General features: G+C 43.6%; 1 protein-coding gene across 16 annotated transcripts in view; it reads right to left on the bottom strand.

Annotated features, from left to right (window-relative positions):
• The window catches only part of TSPAN4 (tetraspanin 4), a 470616-nt gene that overhangs the window by 13777 nt on the left and 435563 nt on the right, over window positions 1-21276 (bottom strand). For all 16 annotated transcript variants that reach the window (XR_012653138.1, XR_012653137.1, XM_075047863.1 and 13 more), the window contains one exon: window positions 7453-7554. Coding sequence is in view for 14 of the 16 variants with exons in the window: in XM_075047863.1 (XP_074903964.1) it covers window positions 7453-7554 (102 nt within the window). In the remaining 2 variants the exon portion in view is untranslated. The remainder of the gene's footprint in view (window positions 1-7452; window positions 7555-21276) is intronic.

Below are 21276 nucleotides of genomic sequence, written 5' to 3'. Positions count from 1 at the left end.
ATCAGGTAGTAGTGCTGGGGACACTTGTACAGTGTTTGGCAGATCTCCTTAAACAAGCAAAAGCTTGTCAGGTGCCTCCGAGTATCTAAGCTCCTGCTGCTGAACATTTCCAGGAATACTGACAATACGCTGCTGTTTGTTTCACATTTCATGTGGGAGGGAGGCTCTGCCTCCCAAAATGTCAAAACACATTTTTTCCCTCCTTTGTAAATCACTCCCCTATTGACTACCTGTGGGGTTTTGAAGTGGCTTATCAGTTCCCAAGAGCTCAGAACATGCAGGGGCTGCTCAACATGACGATGCAGTCAAAGGTCATGCTGTTGGTCGTGCTTTTCCCAGCCAAGCACCACCAAACAGCACTGAGGTCTCTGTGCTGTACATATGGAATGCCACACTGCTTGCAAATAGCTTAATTTTTGTGTTAACAAGTAATTGCTGCTCTAGCATAGGGTATCTAGGGCTGGTAATTAATGTTAAACACAAAGTTTCTATCTTAGTGCTATAGAAATGATAAGGAGTTGGATTCTTGTATGTATTTTACAGGCAATCCCAGTATTGAAGGCTAAGTAGGCCCTATTTTCTTTGCCAAATTCCTGCAAAATCAGATGGGGTAGAGGTCATAAAGCTAAACAGACACCCAATCCTTGTTGCAGACAGGTTTTAGCAATTGCTGGTTTTCCAATTTTGTGAATGTGACCGAGAACTAGGGACAGGGTAGGGTGCCTTTTATATGCCTTTTTCCTCCATCACTGTAAAAAGTAGTGAATAAGATAGTTTCATTCTAAAATCATGTTTAATGGGTGGTTTGGATTACTTCAGCAGTAATCCTAAAGTATGGTTTGATCTAACAGAACCAATGACTGGGGTAGAGGGAGATGAGCCAAATTTTGTTCTCAGTTACAGTGGTCTAAATAGACATGAAAGGCATTACACAGTAGTAACAGTGAGCTGAATTTGCTCACTTTAGTGAAGCTAATGCGTTTTCTGCATGTCTCTCAAATTATTGCCTGGTTAGTTAAAAGGAGAACTGTTCAAATATTGATCACAAAGATGCGGGGGATGAAGCAACATTTTAAAAATCAATGCCTGTTTCTCATTTCCTAATGATCTCCACCTGTAACTTTAACCAGTCCTGGTTGGTAAGGAGTGTAATGCAGTTCAGGGTAACTTAGATCCTAAACTATTAGCATTTTAGTCATGTTTAAAATCACTTTGTAAGCTTTCATAGTCTTCAGTCACAACACGCAGAAGTCACCTGCTTGTGTTTCTGATCCTTTTAAGGTTTGAAATGCTATTGAGAAAGGTTGTGGATTTGGTTAGCTGAAGGTATTAAAAGGAAATCAATGAAATGCTCTAATTTGAAATGGCTCCCTGACTTAGAGGCTTAATACAACTGCAAAATGAGACTAGTGCTTTTCCTCTAACATGCGTTGCATGTATGCAGCTCAACCCAACTCATTTATTGGTAATCTGAACAAATCAGTCATGGACCAAAACTGCAACTTCCTCCTTAAAGACGGGCCTGATGGACCCTGTTTTTAACTTGTTCCCAGTTACTTAGGAATTGTATACTTCTGTTAAAAAGAGAAAAACCTTTTCTCAAGGCACAAAGGTGCTCAGGCCTTTCACGCTTGAAGAAGAAATACAGTAATCACCACTCACAAGTTGCTGTGTGCACACTGGGTATCCATACTCGCAGCCAAAACTCCCCTCTGATTTGTGATCAGCCAGTCCCACAGAAATCAAATGCCATCTAAATGTGGTTCTGTTTCTGGAAAACTTTTTTTTCCCCTTCTTTAAGCAAAAGTTGCCATACACAATCGTACTTAGGGAACGCAGGGTGGGGATGGTCTCTATCTAAGCTAATAGTAGGAGAAATGAAGAACTATGCCAGAGCTTAGATCCCTCATATCTGAGCCTACTACGTTAACCATGGTGCCATCCTTCTGCTCAAGATTTGAAAAATACTTTTGCAAAGGAAGGAGTGGGAATGCAGAGAGGACGAGGAAGAACTCATTATGAATTCTGTTAGTGTCATGTTTTTTACATGTCATGCTTTTTTTCTAAGGCTACTGTTTTATATCCGTGTACAGACACGGCCCATAGCTCAACCAATGACTGATGTCTACTGGCCCCATTAGAAAAGTCCGTGCTGAGATACTGTCCTGTATGGCAACGTGGTTAGATCTAATGTGGGGGTTTTTTGAGAGCCGTCTTTTAGGAGCCAGAATGCTAATAGCAAGCCTAGACTGGGACTTTCATTTCAGAAAGTCCCCTGTATTGCCCTAATCCTCCTATCAGTGATTCCACTCTACTGATTAGGGATGTGAGGGATAACGATTATTACTGAACACAAAAAATAATACTTGGCATTTACATAGCACTGATCAACTGCAAAGCATTTTACATAATTAACCATGCTGGGATGGTGTTCGCTGCACCACTGCAATAGTCTATTCCTAAATAGTTTTGAAAGATACATGCGATAACCAGTCATGTAAAGCGGTAAAAATGGATCTGTGGGAGCTCTTTGCTTTTCTCCTTAATCCCCAGCATGGGGAGCACAGAGACTTTAATGCTATGGTACTGTCAAGACCGTGCATGGAAGGTTAGCAAAACCAAAGCACAATCCCAAGCACAAATACAGGCTGGGCGATGAGGGGATTGAAAGCAGCCCTGCAGAGAAGAACTTGGGGGTATTAGTGAATGAAAAACTGAATACGACTCAGCAATGTGCGCTCACAGCCCAGAAAGCCAATCGCATTCTGAGCTGCATCAAAAGCAGCGTGGTCAGCAGGTTGAGGGGGGTGATTCTGCCCCTCTACTCTGCTCTGGTAAGACCCCACCTGCAGAACTGCCTTCAGCTCTGGGGCCCCCAGCATAAGAAGGACATGGACCTGTTGGAGCGGGTCCAGAGGAGGGCCAAGAAGATGATCAGGGGCATAGAGCACCTCTCCTATGAGGATAGGCTGAGCAAGTTGGGGTTGTTCAGCCTGGAAACGAGAAGGCTCAGCCTGGAAACGAGAAGGCTCTGGGGAGACCTTATAGCAGCCTTCCAGTACCTAAAGGGGGCCTACAGGAAAGCCAGAGGAAGACTTTTTACAAGGGCAGGTAGTGATAAGACAAGGGGTAATGGCTTTAAACTGAAAGATGGTAGATTTAGATTAGATGTAAGGAAGAAGTTCTTCACTGTGAGGGTGGTGAGACACTGGAACAGGTTGCCCAGAGAGGCTGTGGATGCCCCATCCCTGGAAGTGTTCAAGGCCAGGCTGGATGGGGCTTTGAGCAACCTGGTCTAGTGGAAGGTGTCCCTGCCCATGGCAGGGGGGTTGGAACTAGATGATCTTTAAGGTCCCTTCCAACCCAAACTATTCTATGAGTCTATGATAATTTTGTAGTTGCCATACTGGAAAAAAGAGTGATGTAACATGACTGTACATGGCTTGCAAGATGGTACTTTCCTATTATCTTTTGGGCTCCTAAGACTTAAAGCAATTTCATCTGAAACTTACAAGACACTCTTTAAACTTTAATAGGTTTCAAGGCCAAAGGAATCATTAAGATAATCGAGCATTGTCCTGGTTTCAGCTGGGATACAGTTGGTTGTCTTCCTAGTGGCTGGTACAGTGCTATGTTTTGAGTCCAGTATGAGAAGAATGTTGATAACACACTGATGTTGTCAGTTGTTGCTAGGTAGTGTTTAGTCTAAAGTCAAGGATTTTTCAGCTTCTCATGCCCAGCCAGCGAGAAAGCTGGAGGGGCACAAGAAGTTGGCACAGGGCATGGCTGGGGTAGCTGACCCGAACTGGCCAAAGGGGTATTCCATACCGTGTGACGTCACATCTAGTATATAAACTGGGGAGTGGGGGCGGGGAATCGCCGCTCGGGGACTGGCTGGGTGTTGGTCGGTGGGTGGTGAGCAATTGCCCTGCGCATCATTTGTACATTCCAATCCTTTTATTACTGCTGTTGTCATTTTATTAATGTTATCATTATTAGTTTCTTCTTTTCTGTTCTATTAAACCATTCTTATCTCAACCCACGAGTTTTACTTCTTTTTCTCAATTTTCTCCCCCATCCCACTGGGTGGGGGGAGTGAGTGAGTGGCTGCGTGGTGCTTAGTTGCTGGCTGGGGTTAAACCACGACAAGCATGATCTGTAGCACTACACAGACCAAAGACTATTATTGAGACTTGCCTCAAACCCAAGCTTGTCACTGAACAAGACCATTTCTTTTAGACAAAAAACGCCGTCTTGACTTCAGAGAAAAAGAATCCACCATCCTGCTGTATAATGGCATCCTACCATCAGATATCTGTATCCTGAGTTTTTACCTCTTGGATCAATTACAGAGCCCTTTTAATTCAAAACCCTTTTCGTTTCCTGTTCTCTTTTTAAGGAGTGCAATCACATCACTACTTCATCTTTTCCTGGCTATATAAAGCTCTTCAAATTTCTCACAATAATGTAAATTTCCAAAATTCTCATTATTCTTTTACCTCTCTTCTGAATCCAATCCAACTTTTGAGCATCTTGAAAAAATGTGACATAGTATATATTGTTACAACTATTTTACAGAAAGGGGAGCAGAAGCATGGGATTTATATCCCATAAGTCCTCCAAATAATGCTTCCCCCCCCACCTTTGCTACATGCTTTTTACAGTTCTTGGGGTGTCACTGAAACCAGATTAATATTTACTGCAAACATCTTAGTATTAGTAATTTTTACTAAGCAGAGTTAAGTTAGTGTAGAACAGTAAAACTTCTAATACTGTTTGATATAAGCAATGATATTAAAAATTTTATCTATACTTCACACAGCTTACTCTTGGGCTAGCACCATAAAATGCATTTCTCTTGTCAGTAATTGATACCTTCTCATATTTCATCATAGTATTGGAAGAGAAAAATATTAAAAATATTGCAAGAGGCTGAAAGCCTTTCAAAGGTAACTGAAAGAACCTTCCACATGCAGTTGTTAGGATGCAGGACTGGAAAGCTTATTAGCTTGTTTGCTGAGTTGTTTGTCTTGTACACACAGTACTGTTCCTGTCAACCTAAGCCACTCAATACAGACAGATCCTGTAGCCCCAAAGATACACATGGAGTTTGGATAACCAGTTCTTTTGTTCTGTTAGTGACCACAAATTTTTAATTTCTCAGACCTTTTTTTAGCAGCCTGCTGCTCCTGTTACCTTGTATCGTACAGAAAAGTATATATGAATCTTGACGCTACCAGACTGAAAGATGTTGAGGATTTCAGCCCAAATGGCAATAGAGGAAGTAAAGGGTAAATGAGCAGGTTTATCATATCAGAATGTGGTAGGTAGCCCATCCATCATCTCAAATAGTTCATATAACCTTGGAAGCATCAGGAGAGGTTATCATCTTTGACCATTTTAAGACATCAGAGGCAAGACTAAAGCCCTGCCCATCTGCACCACGCTAACACCTCTGGAAGAGAATTTGAGAAAGCTTTTTGAGTGAAGCCAAGGCAGTGCAAGTGTTTCTTCCTAAAACAAAAGAAAAGTTGGAGCACTTTTCCTCATTCAAGAAGCAAAGAAAATCAAATCAGTGTATTGGCTTTGTGTGGCAAGGTTTTGGTAGCGGGGGGGGGGTTACAGGGGTGGGTTCTGTAAGAAGCGGCTGGAAGCTTCCCCTGTGTTCAAGAAAGAGCCCATACCAGCTGGCTCTAAGACGGACCCGCCGCCGGCCAAGGCCGAGCCAATCAGTGACAGTGATAACGCCTCTGTGATAACAATTTTAAGAAGGGAAAAAAAGTTGGGACAGACGGAAATGGCAGCCGGAGAAAGGAGTGAGAACATGTAAGAGAAACAACCCTGCAGACACCAAGGTCAGTGCAGAAGGAGGGGGAGGAGGTGCTCCTGGTGCCGGAGCGGAGATTCCCCTGCAGCTCGTGGTGAAGACCACGGTGAGGCAGGCTGTCCTCCGGCAGCCCAGGGAGGTCCACGGTGGAGCAGATCTCCACCTGCAGCCCGTGGAGGACCCCACGCTGGAGCAGGTGGGTTCCCGAAGGAGGCTGTGACCCCGTGGGAACCCCGCACTGGAGCAGGCTCCTGGCAGGACCTGCGGATCTGTGGAGAGAGGAGCCCACGGAGCAGGTTTTCTGGCAGGACTTGTGACCCCGTGGGGGACCCATGCTGGAGCAGTGTGCTCCTGAAGGACTGCACACTGTGGAAAGGACCCATGCTGGAGCAGTTCATGAAGAACTGCAGCCTGTGGGAAGGACCCATGTTGGAGAAGTTCGTGGAGGACTGTCTCCCGTGGGTGGGACCCCACGCTGGAGCAGGGGAAGAGTGTGGTGAGTCCTGCCCCTGAGGAGGATGAAGCGGCAGAAAATAATGTGTGATGAACTGATCATAAACCCCATTCCCCATCCCCCTGCGCCACTAGGGGGTGTTGGTAGAGAATCCGGGAGTGAAGTTGTGCCCGGGAAGAAGGGAGGGGTGGAGGGAAGGGGTTCTGAGATTTGGTTTTATTTCTCATTACCCTACTCTGGTTGATTTGTAATAAATTGAGTTAATTTTCCCCAAGCTGAGTCTGTTTTGCCCGTGACGGTAATTGGTGAGTGATCTCTCCTGTCCTTATCTTGACCCGCAAGCTCTTTGTTATATTTTCTCTCCCCTGTCCAGCTGAGGAGGGGGAGTGATAGAACGGCTTTGGTGGGCACCTGGCATCCAGCCAGGGTCAACCCATCACAATCAGAAAGATCACCCCCAAGAGAACTGATTGAACTGAGTATGAAAAGAGAAAGGGCAGAGCTAATAAACGTGAACTGTCAGTGATGGTGTTTCCTCAGCAAGCCCGACAAGGACAAAAGAAGGAAGCCAGCTATAGTGTCCATCAGTCCTTATGAGACAAACAGTGGCAGAGTGCTGTCAGAGAATGAGAAGGATGCAACAGCAGTGGCAACATAGCAAAAAGCATCCCCAGCCCATCTGCGATGGGGGATAATTGAATTCTGCTGGGAAAAACGTATTGACTGTAGGAGGAGGTTGTAAACACCATGGCTGGTTTCCATTTTGACTACACTAGTGGAAAACAACAACAGCAATGAAAGGAGACAGGACAGAAGTGGTTCTTTGTTATTTCACTATTGCTCTTTATTCCAACATAAGCTGTCCCTTTGACTTTAAAGAAAAGGTACTCCTTGTTTCCTCTTGGCCATCTTTCACTCTCTACTATATGATATTTAGGTGTCAACACAATATAAATTTTTAAAAGAAATAAGCTATCCTGGTCAAAGGAGAAATAAATAAAAATTACCATTTGTTACAATAAGCAGAGAGTTTAGTTGTTAAGGTGCTGACTGGGTGGGAGGAAGAGATTGTGTTGGGATCTGGAGGTTTAATTAGGTTCACACCCAGAACATGCTGTTACAGAACCCAGAGGGTAAAGAGGAATAAAAAAACCAAACAACTCAGACTTACGTCAGTTTGAATGATGCTCCATGCATTAGTTAGGCCAATATTTCCATCTGTCCCATACAAATGAAGCCCTTTCTTCAGATCCCGCTGAGCATACTTGTCAATCTAAAATGAAAAAAAGAACACTCAAAACTCAAAATTTGCTGAGTACCACATTTCAGAATCAAAGTGCACAGAGCAGGGAGATGTTGGACAACAGTCCTTATAATGCAATGAATAAAAAGTTAACTGACATATTACCTAAAGCCTTACTCCAATAGAGCTGGTATCTATTACAGGTATCTGCATTTTGTAAAGAACACGAGGAGTTCCCGTTCTGAGTTAATTTTGATGTTTTCCATCGCAGACCTCCAGAACATCTTTTCCCTTCTCACTTAACCACCAAAGTACTACAGAGAGACTCGATTCAGTTTAATCACTCATTTTTTGCAAATGAGGTGTGTATATGAAAACATTCATCTACCCACAGCACTTCCTTTTAGGCTAGTATCTTTAACTGTGACCAAGTACCCCTCAGCATCTTCCATATGCTTCCTGGGAGATCAACAGCAGCATTAACATTGTACTGATGTTTTGAATTGTGTTCATTATATCAGCCAGGGTACCCCACTTCTTACAGCAGAATGAACATAGTTATACTGAAGCAGCAGGGACTGAGCTATCCAAAATTCAGGACAGGATTTAAGAATTTAGTTACTAAACAGAGCTGCTCTTAAATAAATGTATTTTTATTGATTTTATGAAAGTATAAATTTCTGCTTTAGAAGCTTTTGCAATTGAAGATGGTGCTTTCTTGTTGAGAGTCTCTGCTGGTAAAGCAGGCTATTGTTTGATCCACTAGCCACCACCAGGTTAGTATCCAAAATGATTGCAAAACCCCCTCTCCCAGTGTAACCATACATACACATTTCTACAGAATCAAGCAAACACAAAAAAGGAAGTAAATAATAAATGGATATTCGTGGTTTAACCTGATTTTTCTGTTGTAAATGAAAAGCACTGAATAGCACTGCTCAAATACGCCTGTACATTCCCCCCTCCCCTGGGTGCTTGGCAACGTTAGTGGTCTGTTTGACATCAGAGGTATAGCAAGAAGGGTGAGCAGACCTGTCCCATTTTCTTCTCCATCAATCTGCTATAAATCTAACTGCAAAATACAGTGCCACTCTGAGATGTTTCTGCTGCAACAGTCAAAAAGAAAACCAAAATTAAATTCACAACTTGCTTCATGGGGACAGCCTAGGTTAATACATACTCTCTTCCATATTGGACAACAGACATGGTGTATTCTCTAGTGATTGCCCCTCTGACACTAGTCATTCCAGCTGAGGGGGGGTCTAAAATGAAGTAACCAATGCTAATTTTGAGTTAACAGAGGGAACAAAGGTATTCTGCTCCTACCATAAACTTATATTTTCCTTCTGCTTTGTTCAGTCAGAATTGTTTTCATTTGCTCCTAGAAAAAGAAGTGGATGCAAAGCATCTTCCATGGTGTGAAAGAGGAATTTTCAACCCACTACATCATAATCATTATGGGGTAAATGTAAAGTTACTCAACAATATGACTCTATGAAAAACTATGACCTCAAAAGTTTATCATGTCCAAGAAATCTCTGCTGTATGTGCAAACAGTTGTGCTTGGTCTCTCCAGTTCTTTTGTTTCCCTCCTGAAAGTTTACCACCATCAAGCTGAGCCACTAATAAAATAGCTTTGTTACAGTACAAGAAAGATGTACAACTTAATCTCAGCACCTTAACTATCATGCAAGCACTTTCTTGTGGATGACTCTCTTGAACAGTAGGTGCTGTGCTCCCACTGTAATTGTCACGTAAGCCGCTTTTGACTTTACACACAGATCATACATAGTCAGTGGTATGTTAATTAGAAGAGAAAACCAAAGCTGAAAGCTATCATTAAATTTGGAATTAGTTAAGAAAATGACAGACAATAAATGATAAACTTAGATGTATAGGGGATTCGGGATTCCTAGCATTCATTTAAGAATTAAATTGAACTGGGTTTTAGCTCTTAACTTATCCTCAGCTCCCTGTGTCTCAACTGGATCTGCTGTGGTCTCAAGCAGAGCCATCAATTAGGATGGAAGGGCACGGTTGTGTTGCTAGTCTGAAAGAGGCTTTGAAATTTAGTTAGTGTCTGACAGAGGTAGTGAGGTAAATTAATTGTTGAAAAACTAATTCTTATTCAGAAAGGGGCAGAGGTGAGGAGGAACAGAAATCTAGCTAGTAGATCTGTTGCCTTGAAGACAAAAGAGAAAGGTCTATTTGGAATATTAATCTATCACACCTGAGAAAATCTGCCCTGTAAAGTGAGAGCTATGCATCAGCCTACAGTTCATATCACCACTAATCTGGAACAAAGGAGATAGAAAAGGTCAAATGAAACAGCGGTGCTTATCTGAAGGGCAAATACTATGCTACCAAAATGATGCAAAATGCAAAGTTTGCCTTCCCTCACTCAAATTTTGCTTTGCAAACCAATGCAGTGTCTCAGCATGATAATCCTTTTTACCAGGGCTCACACGCTGCCCTTGTTAATGCAATCTTTATGTCCTGTTTGAGAATAATAATAATAAATTATAATTTAATAACTTACAATCAACATTTATAAAGTACTTCAAGATCAAGAACATTTTGTTAGTCCACGTGTGCTTTAACATGGTCTCAAGAGATTGCCTTAACAAGCATTCCTGCTCTTCCTTTAACCTGGAGAAGACGCACTAGCAAGCAACTTGCTGAGGCAAAATGAAAGCAAGTCCTCTCTTCCTCATAAAATTAATCACTTTTGCCTGCACAAAGAGTGCAAGACCTTTATACTGGGAACACAACTGGCAACAGATTTCCATATTTCAGAAACTGAGTAAACAGCAGAGCATTACTCAAGAAAACAGGCACTATGTGACCAGTTCTGTCTCTGCTATTTCAAAAAGCCTCAACATCAAGTCCTGCACATTGCATGACGCATTATTTGCCATTTTAAAAAGAAAGTGCCTGTTTACAGGAAAGTGCCTGATTACAGGACTGGTGCCACAGCCAGGGGTTCAGCTACTTAGACCATGGGACTCACTTTGAGAAACCTGGTCTAGATGGGGTCCATCTGTCAGAGGAAGGGAAGAACATCTTTGGTCATAGGCTTGCGACGCTGGTGAAGAGGGCTTTAAACTAAAGTTCCCAGGGGAGGGGAACCTCAACACATCCCACTCCCACCAATTTGATGCCAGTGGCAGCAACAGATGCCCAGAGCCTGGAGGGGGATCACAGGTCAGCAGGAGAGCACCTGAAGAGCAGCACAAAGAAATTCCAGCCAGTAAGTCAGCTTCATTGGGGGCCCAACGTAACTGCCTCTATGCAAATGCAAGTAGCATGGGGAATAAACAAGGGGAGGTAGAGGTGTGCACATGCCTGCAGGGCTTTGATCTTACTGGCATCATGGAGACGTGGTGGGATGGCTCCTATGACTGGAGTGTTGGAATAGGAGGATACAGGCTCGTTAGGAAGGACAGGCAGGGGAGATGAGGAGGGGGTGTCACCCTCTATGTCAATGACCAGCTGGAGTGCATGGAGCTCTGCCTGGGGATGGATGAGGAGCTTACGGAGAGCTTATGGGTCAGGATTAAAGGGAGGGCAGGGACAGGTGACATTATAGTGGGGGTCTGCTACAGACCACCCCACAAGGAAGACCGAGTAGATGAGGCCCACTATAGACAGATAGGAGCAGCCTCACGTTCACAAGCCCTTGTCCTCATGGGGGTCTTCAACCACCCTGATACCTGTTGGAGGGACAAGACAGCACACCACAAGCAATCCAGGAGGTTCCCAGAATGCGTTGATGACAACATCCTTCTCCAAGTAATGGAGGAGTCAACAAGGAGAGGTGCTGTGCTGGACCTTGTTCTTACCAGCAAGGAGGGGCTGGTGGGGAATGTGAAGCTCAAGGGCAGCCTTGGTGCAGTGACCATGAAATGGTGGAGTTCAAGATCCATAGGGCGGCGAGAAGGGTGCACAACAAGCTCGCTACCCCGGACTTCAGGAGAGCAGACTTTGGCCTCTTCTGGGATCAGCTTGATAGAATACCATGGGATACAGCGCTGGAGGGAAGAGGAGCCCAAGAAAGCTGGATAATATTCAAGGATCAGCTCCTCCAAGCTCAGGAACAATGCATCCCAACAAAGAGGAAGGCAGGCAAAAACACCGGGAGGCCTGCATGGATGAACAAGGAGCTCCTGGACAAACTCAAACACAATAAGGAAGCCTACAGAGGGTGGAAGCAAGGAGAGGTAGCCTGGGAGGAATACAGAGAAATTGTCTGAGCAGACAGGGATCAGGTTAGGAAAGCTAAAGCCCTGATAGAATTAAATCTGGCCAGGGATATCAAGGGCAACAAGAAAAGCTTCTATAGGTGTGTTGGTGATAAAAGGAAAACTAGGGAAAATGCGGGCCCTGTCCAGAAAGGAACGTGAGACCTGGTTACCTGGGCCATGGAGAAGGCTGAGGTACTCAACAACTTTTTTGCCTCAGTTTTCACTGGCAAGTGCTCCAGCCACACTGCCCAAAGAGGGACTGGGAGAATGAAGAACCACCTGCTGTAGGAGAAGATCAGGTTCAAGACCATCTAAGGAGCCTGAAGGTGCACAAGTCCATGAGGCCTGCTGAGATGCATCTGCAGGCCCTGAGGGAACTGGCAGATGAAGCGACTAAGCCACTATCAATCATATTTGAGAAGTTGTGGCAGCCCAGGGAAGTTCCCACTGACTGGAAAAGGGGAAACAACCCCCATTTTTAAAAAGGGAAAAAAGGAAGACCTGGGGAACTACAGGCCAGTCAGTCCGGTCAGGCTCACGTCTGTGTCCGGCAAGATCACAGAGCAGATCCTCCTGGAAAATATGCTAAGGCACAGGGAAAATAAGGAGATGATTGGTGACAGCCAACATGGCTTCACTAAGGGCAAATTGTACCTGACAAATTTCTTAGCCTTCTATGATGGAGTTACAGCACTGGTGGATAAGGGAAGAACAACTGATGTCACCTACCTAGATTTGTGCAAAGCATTTGACACTGTCCCACACAACGTCCTTGTCTCTAAATTGGAGAGGCAATGGATTTGACGGATGGACCACTTGGTGGATAAGGAATTAGCTGGATGGTCGCACTCAAAGAGTGGCAGTCAAGGGCTGCCAATGTCTACATGGAGACCAGTGACGAGTGGTTTTTCCTTAGGGGTCAGTATTGCGACCAGCGCTGTTGTTTAACATCTTCATAGGTGACAGGGACAGTGGGATTGAGTGCACCCTCAGCCAGTTTACCAACCACACCAAGCTGTGTGGTGCCGTCGACACGCTGGAGGGAAGGGAAGCCATCCAGACAAGCTTGAGAGGTGGGCCTGCGCAAACCTTAGGAAGTTCAACAAGGCCAAGTGCAAGGTCCTGCATATGGGTCAGGGGAACCCCAAGCACAAATACAGGCTGGGCGATGAGGGGATTGAAAGCAGCCCTGCAGAGAAGAACTTGGGGGTATTAGTGAATGAAAAACTGAATACAACCCAGCAATGTGCGCTCACAGCCCAGAAAGCCAATCGCATTCTGAGCTGCATCAAAAGCAGCGTGGTCAGCAGGTTGAGGGGGGTGATTCTGCCCCTCTACTCTGCTCTGGTAAGACCCCACCTGCAGAACTGCCTTCAGCTCTGGGGCCCCCAGCATAAGAAGGACATGGACCTGTTGGAGCGGGTCCAGAGGAGGGCCAAGAAGATGATCAGGGGCATAGAGCACCTCTCCTATGAGGATAGGCTGAGCAAGTTGGGATTGTTCAGCCTGGAAACGAGAAGGCTCAGCCTGGAAACGAGAAGGCTCTGGGGAGACCTTATAGCAGCCTTCCAGTACCTAAAGGGGGCCTACAGGAAAGCCAGAGGAAGACTTTTTACAAGGGCAGGTAGTGATAAGACAAGGGGTAATGGCTTTAAACTGAAAGATAGTAGATTTAGATTAGATGTAAGGAAGAAGTTCTTCACTGTGAGGGTGGTGAGACACTGGAACAGGTTGCCCAGAGAGGCTGTGGATGCCCCATCCCTGGAAGTGTTCAAGGCCAGGCTGGATGGGGCTTTGAGCAACCTGGTCTAGTGGAAGATGTCCCTGCCCATGGCAGGGGGGTTGGAACTAGATGATCTTTAAGGTCCCTTCCAACCCAAACCATTCTATGATTCTATGACACTTGCTTGGAAGAGGATAGAAACTTTTTATAATCCCACACCATAGGGGTGTCTCATTTCCTTATCTCTCTCATCTCTGTGCAGGTTGCAACTTTGAAAGAGGCATACACATGCTGTGAAACAGTATCTCTAGATTTCTTTAATTTTTTTTTTTCATGTCCATTGACATGGGAAGGTGTCAGGAAATCTCACACAGTTTTATACATATATATATATATACACACACACAGAGACCTTTATATTTATTTGAGTGATTGTAAATTTAGGATTTTACCTAGTTCTCCTTTACTAAACTTTCTAACTGATCTTCTAACCAAGCGTGCTGTAGCTGCACCGAAGAGTGCTATTCTTTTAAGAGCAGCTGATTTAAAACCTCTTTTTCACAGAGCTACTCCTTAAAGCATTCACACTCTCTTGTTTGCTTATGCTAGGATCAAAAAGGTCTTCATCATCACCTAGAAATAACCTTTTACAGCAAAACTGAGTCTGTGACTCTTTGGCACCAAGAGAAAGGGGAAGCAGGCATCAGCCTTTAGTCTCCTGTCACTTGTGTCTGCAGCTGAGGTACCAGCATGAAGTCCCCCACCGTCTGTGTCGCCCCTGTTTGTAGCCAGTTACGCAGAGCCTTTTTTATTAACGTGTTATCTTGCATGAATTAATCAGTCTTGATGCAGAAGTAACCTTGGACTTCTAAGAGCATAGATGATAGTAAACAAGATCACTTCTCTCATTCAGGCTGCAAGGAACTCAGTGTCTACGTGCGGTCCTATTAAAAGCACATTGACCTCTGCTTGAATAACCTGTGTACAAGGTTAGAAGACTGATATTTTTTCCCCTAATTGAAGCACTGCTTGAAGCTCTAGACATATGATTCCTTCTGGCTTTGACCAGAGAGGGGTAAGTAGAACTCAACACCTATTTGTGAAGCATAGTCGGCAAATGCTCCTCCAGGTCATTCTGTTTCCTGCTAACCTCAATTTTGTTTCTTCCTCAAAATATTTTTAGAATAGCAGGAACTTTTCAATATGCCTTTATTCTAATTGCATATTTGATTTAAATGAAAACTCACAAACACCCACCCCCAGCTGTCTCCTCTGCCTTCAATTTCAGTTTTTCAGAAAATTATCTTCTGAAAATGAAATGCTGCACCACAGTGATTCACCACGTCTCCTGACAAATGATCCCACCCAGCATTCACCAATCTGTCAGCTTCTCTTATTTGTCTCTGTGCTACCAGTCCTCAGCCAGGCAAAATGTCTATCACAAAACAGGGACTGTAAGTACTATATTAAATATTCTGCAATTTACATCTGCTGCGTTCTCCCATATGCAAGCCAGGCCCTTCATAAAGCACAACTCCATCTAGTGAAGGAGCACAATGAAGCATAATGAAAACTCTCAGCAGGCAAACCATTAGTCTCAATAAGATGCCTATTTTTAGTCACGTGGAACACCAGAGATCTCCTTAGAAGAAAGAGTTTCTGAAAGGTTAGGCCGTAAGAACCTTTTGTCAATCTGGAAGTGAAGCAGAGAAGAATTCTTTTCCTCCTTGGAATTCATTGGTTAACAGAGGAGAGGTGTAAGCTTCAAGCTGGCACCCCATCCACGTCAATTCCTATGACTTCTGGCTACAGACACATTGGAGGCTTGCTCATGCTTACCAGTGCCATCAGATTTCAGTGGTGTTTCTACTAACCTAAGTTAAATGTGTCCTGTTGCTTAGTGTGGTAACCCACTACAATCCATGACTGCAAGAGAACCCCTTCTTAGAGTGGGGTATGCATATTACTAGCACTTTATCTAAGGTAAGATCCTGTTCCCACTACAATGAGCACAAATACTTTCTCACTGACTTATGTTAGGCCCTAATTCAGCTCTTAAGTCTCTGATTGTCCTATTAAAAAGATTTTCTAAAAAACATATACTATTCTAAGGTAGACAAATCATGTGCAGAGAGTTTCAGGCAATGAAGGAAACTCACTATTTGAACTAGAGAAGAGAAAGCTACGAGAGAGGCAGGAGGACTGGAGACAAACTGCCACAGAGGCCAGGAAAAGTGGCTGGAAGCAGCTGATGCAGTGAGAGAGAATGGGCAGGGATCTATCTGAGCCTCATCTAAACCACAGTTGTGACAAAACATCCCTTAAAAAAAAAATATCTTACTTAAGCCTGCATATAAATTCAGGCCAAATTAAAAAGTGGTTCCTTCTTAATCTGTATTCCCTCAAGACAGCTACTTAAGCTGTAGCAATTTACATGTAAGGCTTGTTTTACTGTCAGCTTTGTCCCCTTATTGCTTCAGAAATCCAGAGCCTCCAAGCAGAATTGGGGCTGGCTGGCTGACAAGACGAGCTGCAGAAGCCAGCATCCTTCAAGAGGACCAAGAGCTGTCAGACTCCACCTTGCCTCCTCGAAAAAGACAACCTAGGAATAATTGAGGCCGAGATAAAGACTGTGTAACAGCAGCAACAACAAAAACCCTGCTTAGCACAGACATGCTGAAAGCACTACATAAATATTCTGTGCTGCAAAAATCCAGTGAGGCTCATAATTCTTTCCATCTCTCTATTACAGATGGGGGATTGCAGTAGCCTTCTCAGTTCCTGGGGATGGTTTGACAGATGTCTCACTCTCTGTCTAAATGAAAGGCTTTGGAGTTTATCTACTTACTGTTAAGGCATGAAACGGAAGACAAGTAGTGCTCCCTGAGAAGCCCAGTCCTGTAGTTTTGCTGCTGCTGAGGAGGAGGAAAATTTCTCAGGCAAACAAGAAAGTTGTATCTGTGCAGAACACAGGTATTATCAATATTTACAGCTAATATGATGCAAGACTTTGATTAAACTGAAGCTACACAAAAACTAAAGAGACAAAGTCCTCCCACTGTCCCAGCACACCGAGAGGGAAGGTAGCTTTGCTGTAATCCTCTCTGGAAGAAAGGCCAATAGAAGGCTCTTGGGGAGATCCTTATTAACTGCTTTTCAACTTGACAGTGTGAGATGTCACTTTCTAAGGCATAGACTGTAGGCAAAGGCCAGAGGATGGCAGCAGCATCTCCAGCTTTCTAACCTGCAGGTAAATGGAGACTAATTTCAAGCCTCAGTGCTTCCCTACCACATCATGAACAAAAATTCCACCCAACAAGCCCCCTAAACTGGACAAAGCCTCTCAGCAGTGTTTCAATATAGGTAAGTAAATATTCCTGACCTTTCTGGTGATTGTTTCCCCTACCTCTCTGCCTCTCCACCACAACAGGAGAGGCTGTAAGGAAATGACAAAATATCCAATGGTCTCCCACTGGGCAAAACGTTTAATTTAATGCCTTGATAATCATTCTCTACAAATAGCAGGGAGTGGGAAATTGAATGTAAATAGAAAGTGCCTAATCTATAAGGTCATTTGTGAGAGCTCTCTTGCCTAAGAAGAGATGAGATTGATTATACCAACAGGTAAAGCTTGTTTTAAATGAGATGTCCCCAAGCCTGTCTATAAGAAGCTGAGAGCGGTACGAGCTCTCCTTACCACTGAAATCTTCCTTATACCATCTGCCTATAAATAGAAATCTTGTAAGATTTTAGTAAGTAAGAGACATTGCATGAGTTTTGCTGATGTTTGGCAGTTAAGGGACAATATAGTAATTTCTTTTCAGTGTCCTCAGTGTTACGCAGCATCTCCAGGACGCTTTGCTCAGCTCTGTTGGGATTCCCTCTTCCTCACTTCCTTCCCAAATGTGAAACAACTGCAGGAACTAACATTTTTTTGTAGTTGCTTCCTTAAACACAGCAAACCACTTGCTTAGTGAATTCTCTTTTCCTAGTTTGACTGCAAAAGCCTATGTCAGGAGTCAAACATTTTATGGCTCTTCCAAACTTCATTAAGTTAGTTAAAATGCTTATTGGCTCTAGCAGTGTTTGATACCAAGAGAGATACACTGGCACTGGCTGTGTAACTTCAGAGGAAAAGCTGAGAATACAGGAACAAAAGATCGTAAGAAATGGTCTGGGAGTGGGAAGAAGAATGAACATTTCTGAAACATACTGGCTTGGTCAGCCGAGGTGAGACCTTTCAGCTGTGCCATAGGCTTCCTACATAGTCTTGAAAAGTCACTGTTTCTCTTGTGCGGTTCTCTTTTAGTAGAACAGGAATAACCTGGCTCCGCTCATGCCATAAAATTAATAATATAGTTTCTGGTGGGTATTTGAATACCAAAACCAATGTGGGACATGAAGCCCTGTACAGAATCTGAGACAAGGAGTGAGTGGAGTTACTAACCTGAGAGGGTCAGTAACCCTCCTGGCACAGAGAGGGTAAAACTGAGGTTCATCAGGAAGCAAAAGGAAGGACAAGTACATCTTGCATTGGCCTGGAGCAGGCAGCTGGTAAAGCTATAAGAGAAAGAGTCTCCCACCACATGCTCCGACTAGAAGCAAGAAGTTGCAATAGTTTTTATAACAAAAAGCTAATAAGAAAGTCAGAGAACTTGGGTTTTTAAATCCGTTTTTCCTGGGTCCATGGTTTGTGCATACAATTAATTGCAGTTTCAGTCACTGTCTTCTGCCCACAAGCACCTGCTTGTGCTCAAAAGCAGGCATCAAGGCACCTGACACAGCAGACAACTGAGGCTGCAAGAAAGGAGCCACTGAAACATTCCCATACTATTCATACTACTAAAATGCCAATGAATCCCAACAGCAGCTTTAGTGCCGCTTTGTTTTAAATGAGAGATCACAAGTATGACAAGTCACTAGGCTCTGCAACTCAAAATTTTTCATGCAAGAGCAAATTCAAATGTTTTCAGCAAACTGCACCTGATTTTGTCCAAATGATTCCTTTAAAGTCTAGGGGAGAGACAGGCATTTTATCATTGTTCCATACAAAGTGAATGTTTAGCTTCCTATCATTGCTGGTATAAGGGAAAGTACCCTTTTCTGTAGCCAGAGAGGCCACTGCCATCTAATCTGTTCTTATGCACAGCAACAGCTGAGTAACTTGTGCATCAAGTCCCCAAGCTTGTTTAAATAAAGTACTTCATAACTAGCTCAGATATGGGCTCAAAATGTTAAGGTGCAGCTATGCACATTCTGCTTGCATACAGAACGAAGTCAATAGCACAGCTGACTGCTTACTTAAGAGGATGTGTACATCCAGCTCTCTGTCTTGTATGGCACCCTGTGCACAGGCACTTCCCAACAAGATACTCTTAGACCCCCTTAAATAAAACCCAAATCTTGTTTCTTTTTAGTGAACCTAGGAATAAAAACTTTAAACATGAATTCTTGGCTTGCTGCTTCTTGTTTCAAAGGAGTTTGAATGCTGTAGCAAACATGGGGAAAGGGCTGGGTAAAACTAGGCAGGTAGATCAGATCAATTATATACACAAAAGGCTGACACTGCAAATTAATTACCAGGATATTAAATCAATTCTTCTTGGGTGTTATGCATTTTGAGTGACAAAAGCCTCACCAGCATTTTGGAGGAATTTCAGGTAAATGAACACTAAAGTGCATGGTTTTTGTGACGTACCTAATTATTTATACAGCATTCAGGTTACATCTTATGCTGATTCTGTAGAAGGAACCTTTTGTTTACATATAAATAAGCTCTTCTTCAGATCCTTAAGCTGGTTGAGAAAAAATGATACTAACGTCCTCAACAGCAGTGACACCAGCAAAGTCGGGTGTCATCATGACCTAACATTGCCATTTCTTTTCTAGAAGGAAACTCCCTTTGTCGCAGCTTTTCTCCATATACTTGCTCCAAAGATAACTGACACAAAAGAGCTTCTGTCCCCTTTCTCCAGTTATGTATCCCACCAACTGCTGCTCTTATCAATGCTCCTCTGTCTTCACACATCAGCCTTGTGTCCCACAGATCTCACAACGTATCCTCAAAGGCCTCATCTCCTTCCTCACTTGAATCGTCTCCCCAGACATGGTCTTGTAAGAGTCATTCCTTTGCTGCATGTCCCAGTAAACAGTAATTTTGCCTTGATCTCTATTGGCTACAGGACCACACCTGTGCCAGGGTATAAAGACTCCTCTGAGCTATGCTTATGTATTGAAATCCCAGGTACACTGAATCCAGGCCAGCAGAAAAGGGAAACGCCCATTCTGTCAAAACCTATGCTTACGTTGAGACATTCCCAGGATATCTGTATTCAGCATCTTCGCCTTTTTTTTGCCCCTTTTTTTTTTTTAAAAAAAAGATAATCACTTTCATTTGTCCTCAGCAACCATCAGTATAACCTCAGATAAGTAAATTGGGAAGGATGCTAATTAACATGATACATGCTGTTGAGCCTTTGTTTGCCAAGAGACACGAAAGGTGGGTTGCATTTGTGTTTCAAGTGCTAACAAGCTGTTATCTCCATCTATACAGACACCCCCCCCCCCAACCAAACCCAAAAAAACACAAAACCAAAAAACCCCCAACCACCTAGGGATGCACATGTCAATAGAGCTTGAGATTCAATTAGCTGCCACAAAAGCTTCAGGACGTGCAGAGGCAAATCAAAGCAGGGAGACAAGCCACTTTTCCTTGTAGGAACTAATGACCATTGTGTGATTATATATTAGGCAGAACAGCGATATTGGACACAGACTCCTTCTCAGATGCTGTGAGCTGGGAAAGGGGAAGCCAGCAGTTTACTCACAGAGATGAAGGACTTGGCCATTTGCCCACAAAGTCATTTGCTGCAGCCACCCCATGGGATCAACCTTTACTTCAATTATTTACAATACTCATTTACTTAGTTTAAAGGTGAATGAGAGCTTTCAAATAAGAGACAGCTCTACTAAAATATCAGGGAGGAGGGATAGCAAAGGCAAACCACAGCGTATGCTCCCACTGTGGTAAGAGAAGATGAATGAGTCCCACAAACCATGTAAGTGTGGGCTATTTGCAAATCCATTTATCCAAGTAACTTAAGTTCATTTCCTCTTAAATTCACGACTTTGGTAGGAAAATATAAGCCAAAATACAGAATTCATCCACTGCCAAAAGGTAAATACATCTCTGCAAAAGTCAAAACAATTATACCCTAACTAGATCAGGCCTCTGATGGCACCTGAACCTTGCTGGGTGCAGCGGTAAAGGCACACAAGCTCCCCATAGTTAATCACAGGCATTGGCATTGCCACCTCTTGGTGGCAGAGCTGCTCTACTGAACGCAGTGTTGCAGTTCCACCGGCAACTAGTAACAAGGATGGTAAGCTGTAAATTAAGTGGGGGAGAGGGCTGGTTAAAGCATGTCCTCAGTGGAAGGAATTTTTGTGATTCCTTAGAACAAGAGGAACAAACGTGTGCTGATAAGCCACCTTTCTCTGTGCTGGAACTAAAAGACCCATTAAAAACCAAACCAAACCAGCCCACCAAAGGGTTAAAATCTGTTACTCTACCTGGATAAACTTGTCTGTAAAGAGTGATTCTCTGGAAACAGATTGAAGAAGCTGTGTCTTCCTAGATCCAGGGAACATTAATCCTTAGGGGAAAGTGAGATTTGCACACAGCCTGCTTTATTATTCTTAAGATATGCTTTCTCTGAAATTAACTCATTTTAAATAAATAATGCTGTGAGGAGAACTACCATCGTCCTTGGAGGGAACTGACCA

Source organism: Buteo buteo, chromosome 16, assembly GCF_964188355.1.
Source record: "Buteo buteo chromosome 16, bButBut1.hap1.1, whole genome shotgun sequence".
NCBI classification, from domain to species: Eukaryota; Metazoa; Chordata; class Aves; order Accipitriformes; family Accipitridae; genus Buteo; species Buteo buteo.
The sequence above is the reverse complement of the archived record's forward strand: the minus strand, read 5'-3'. Positions and strand labels throughout refer to the sequence as shown.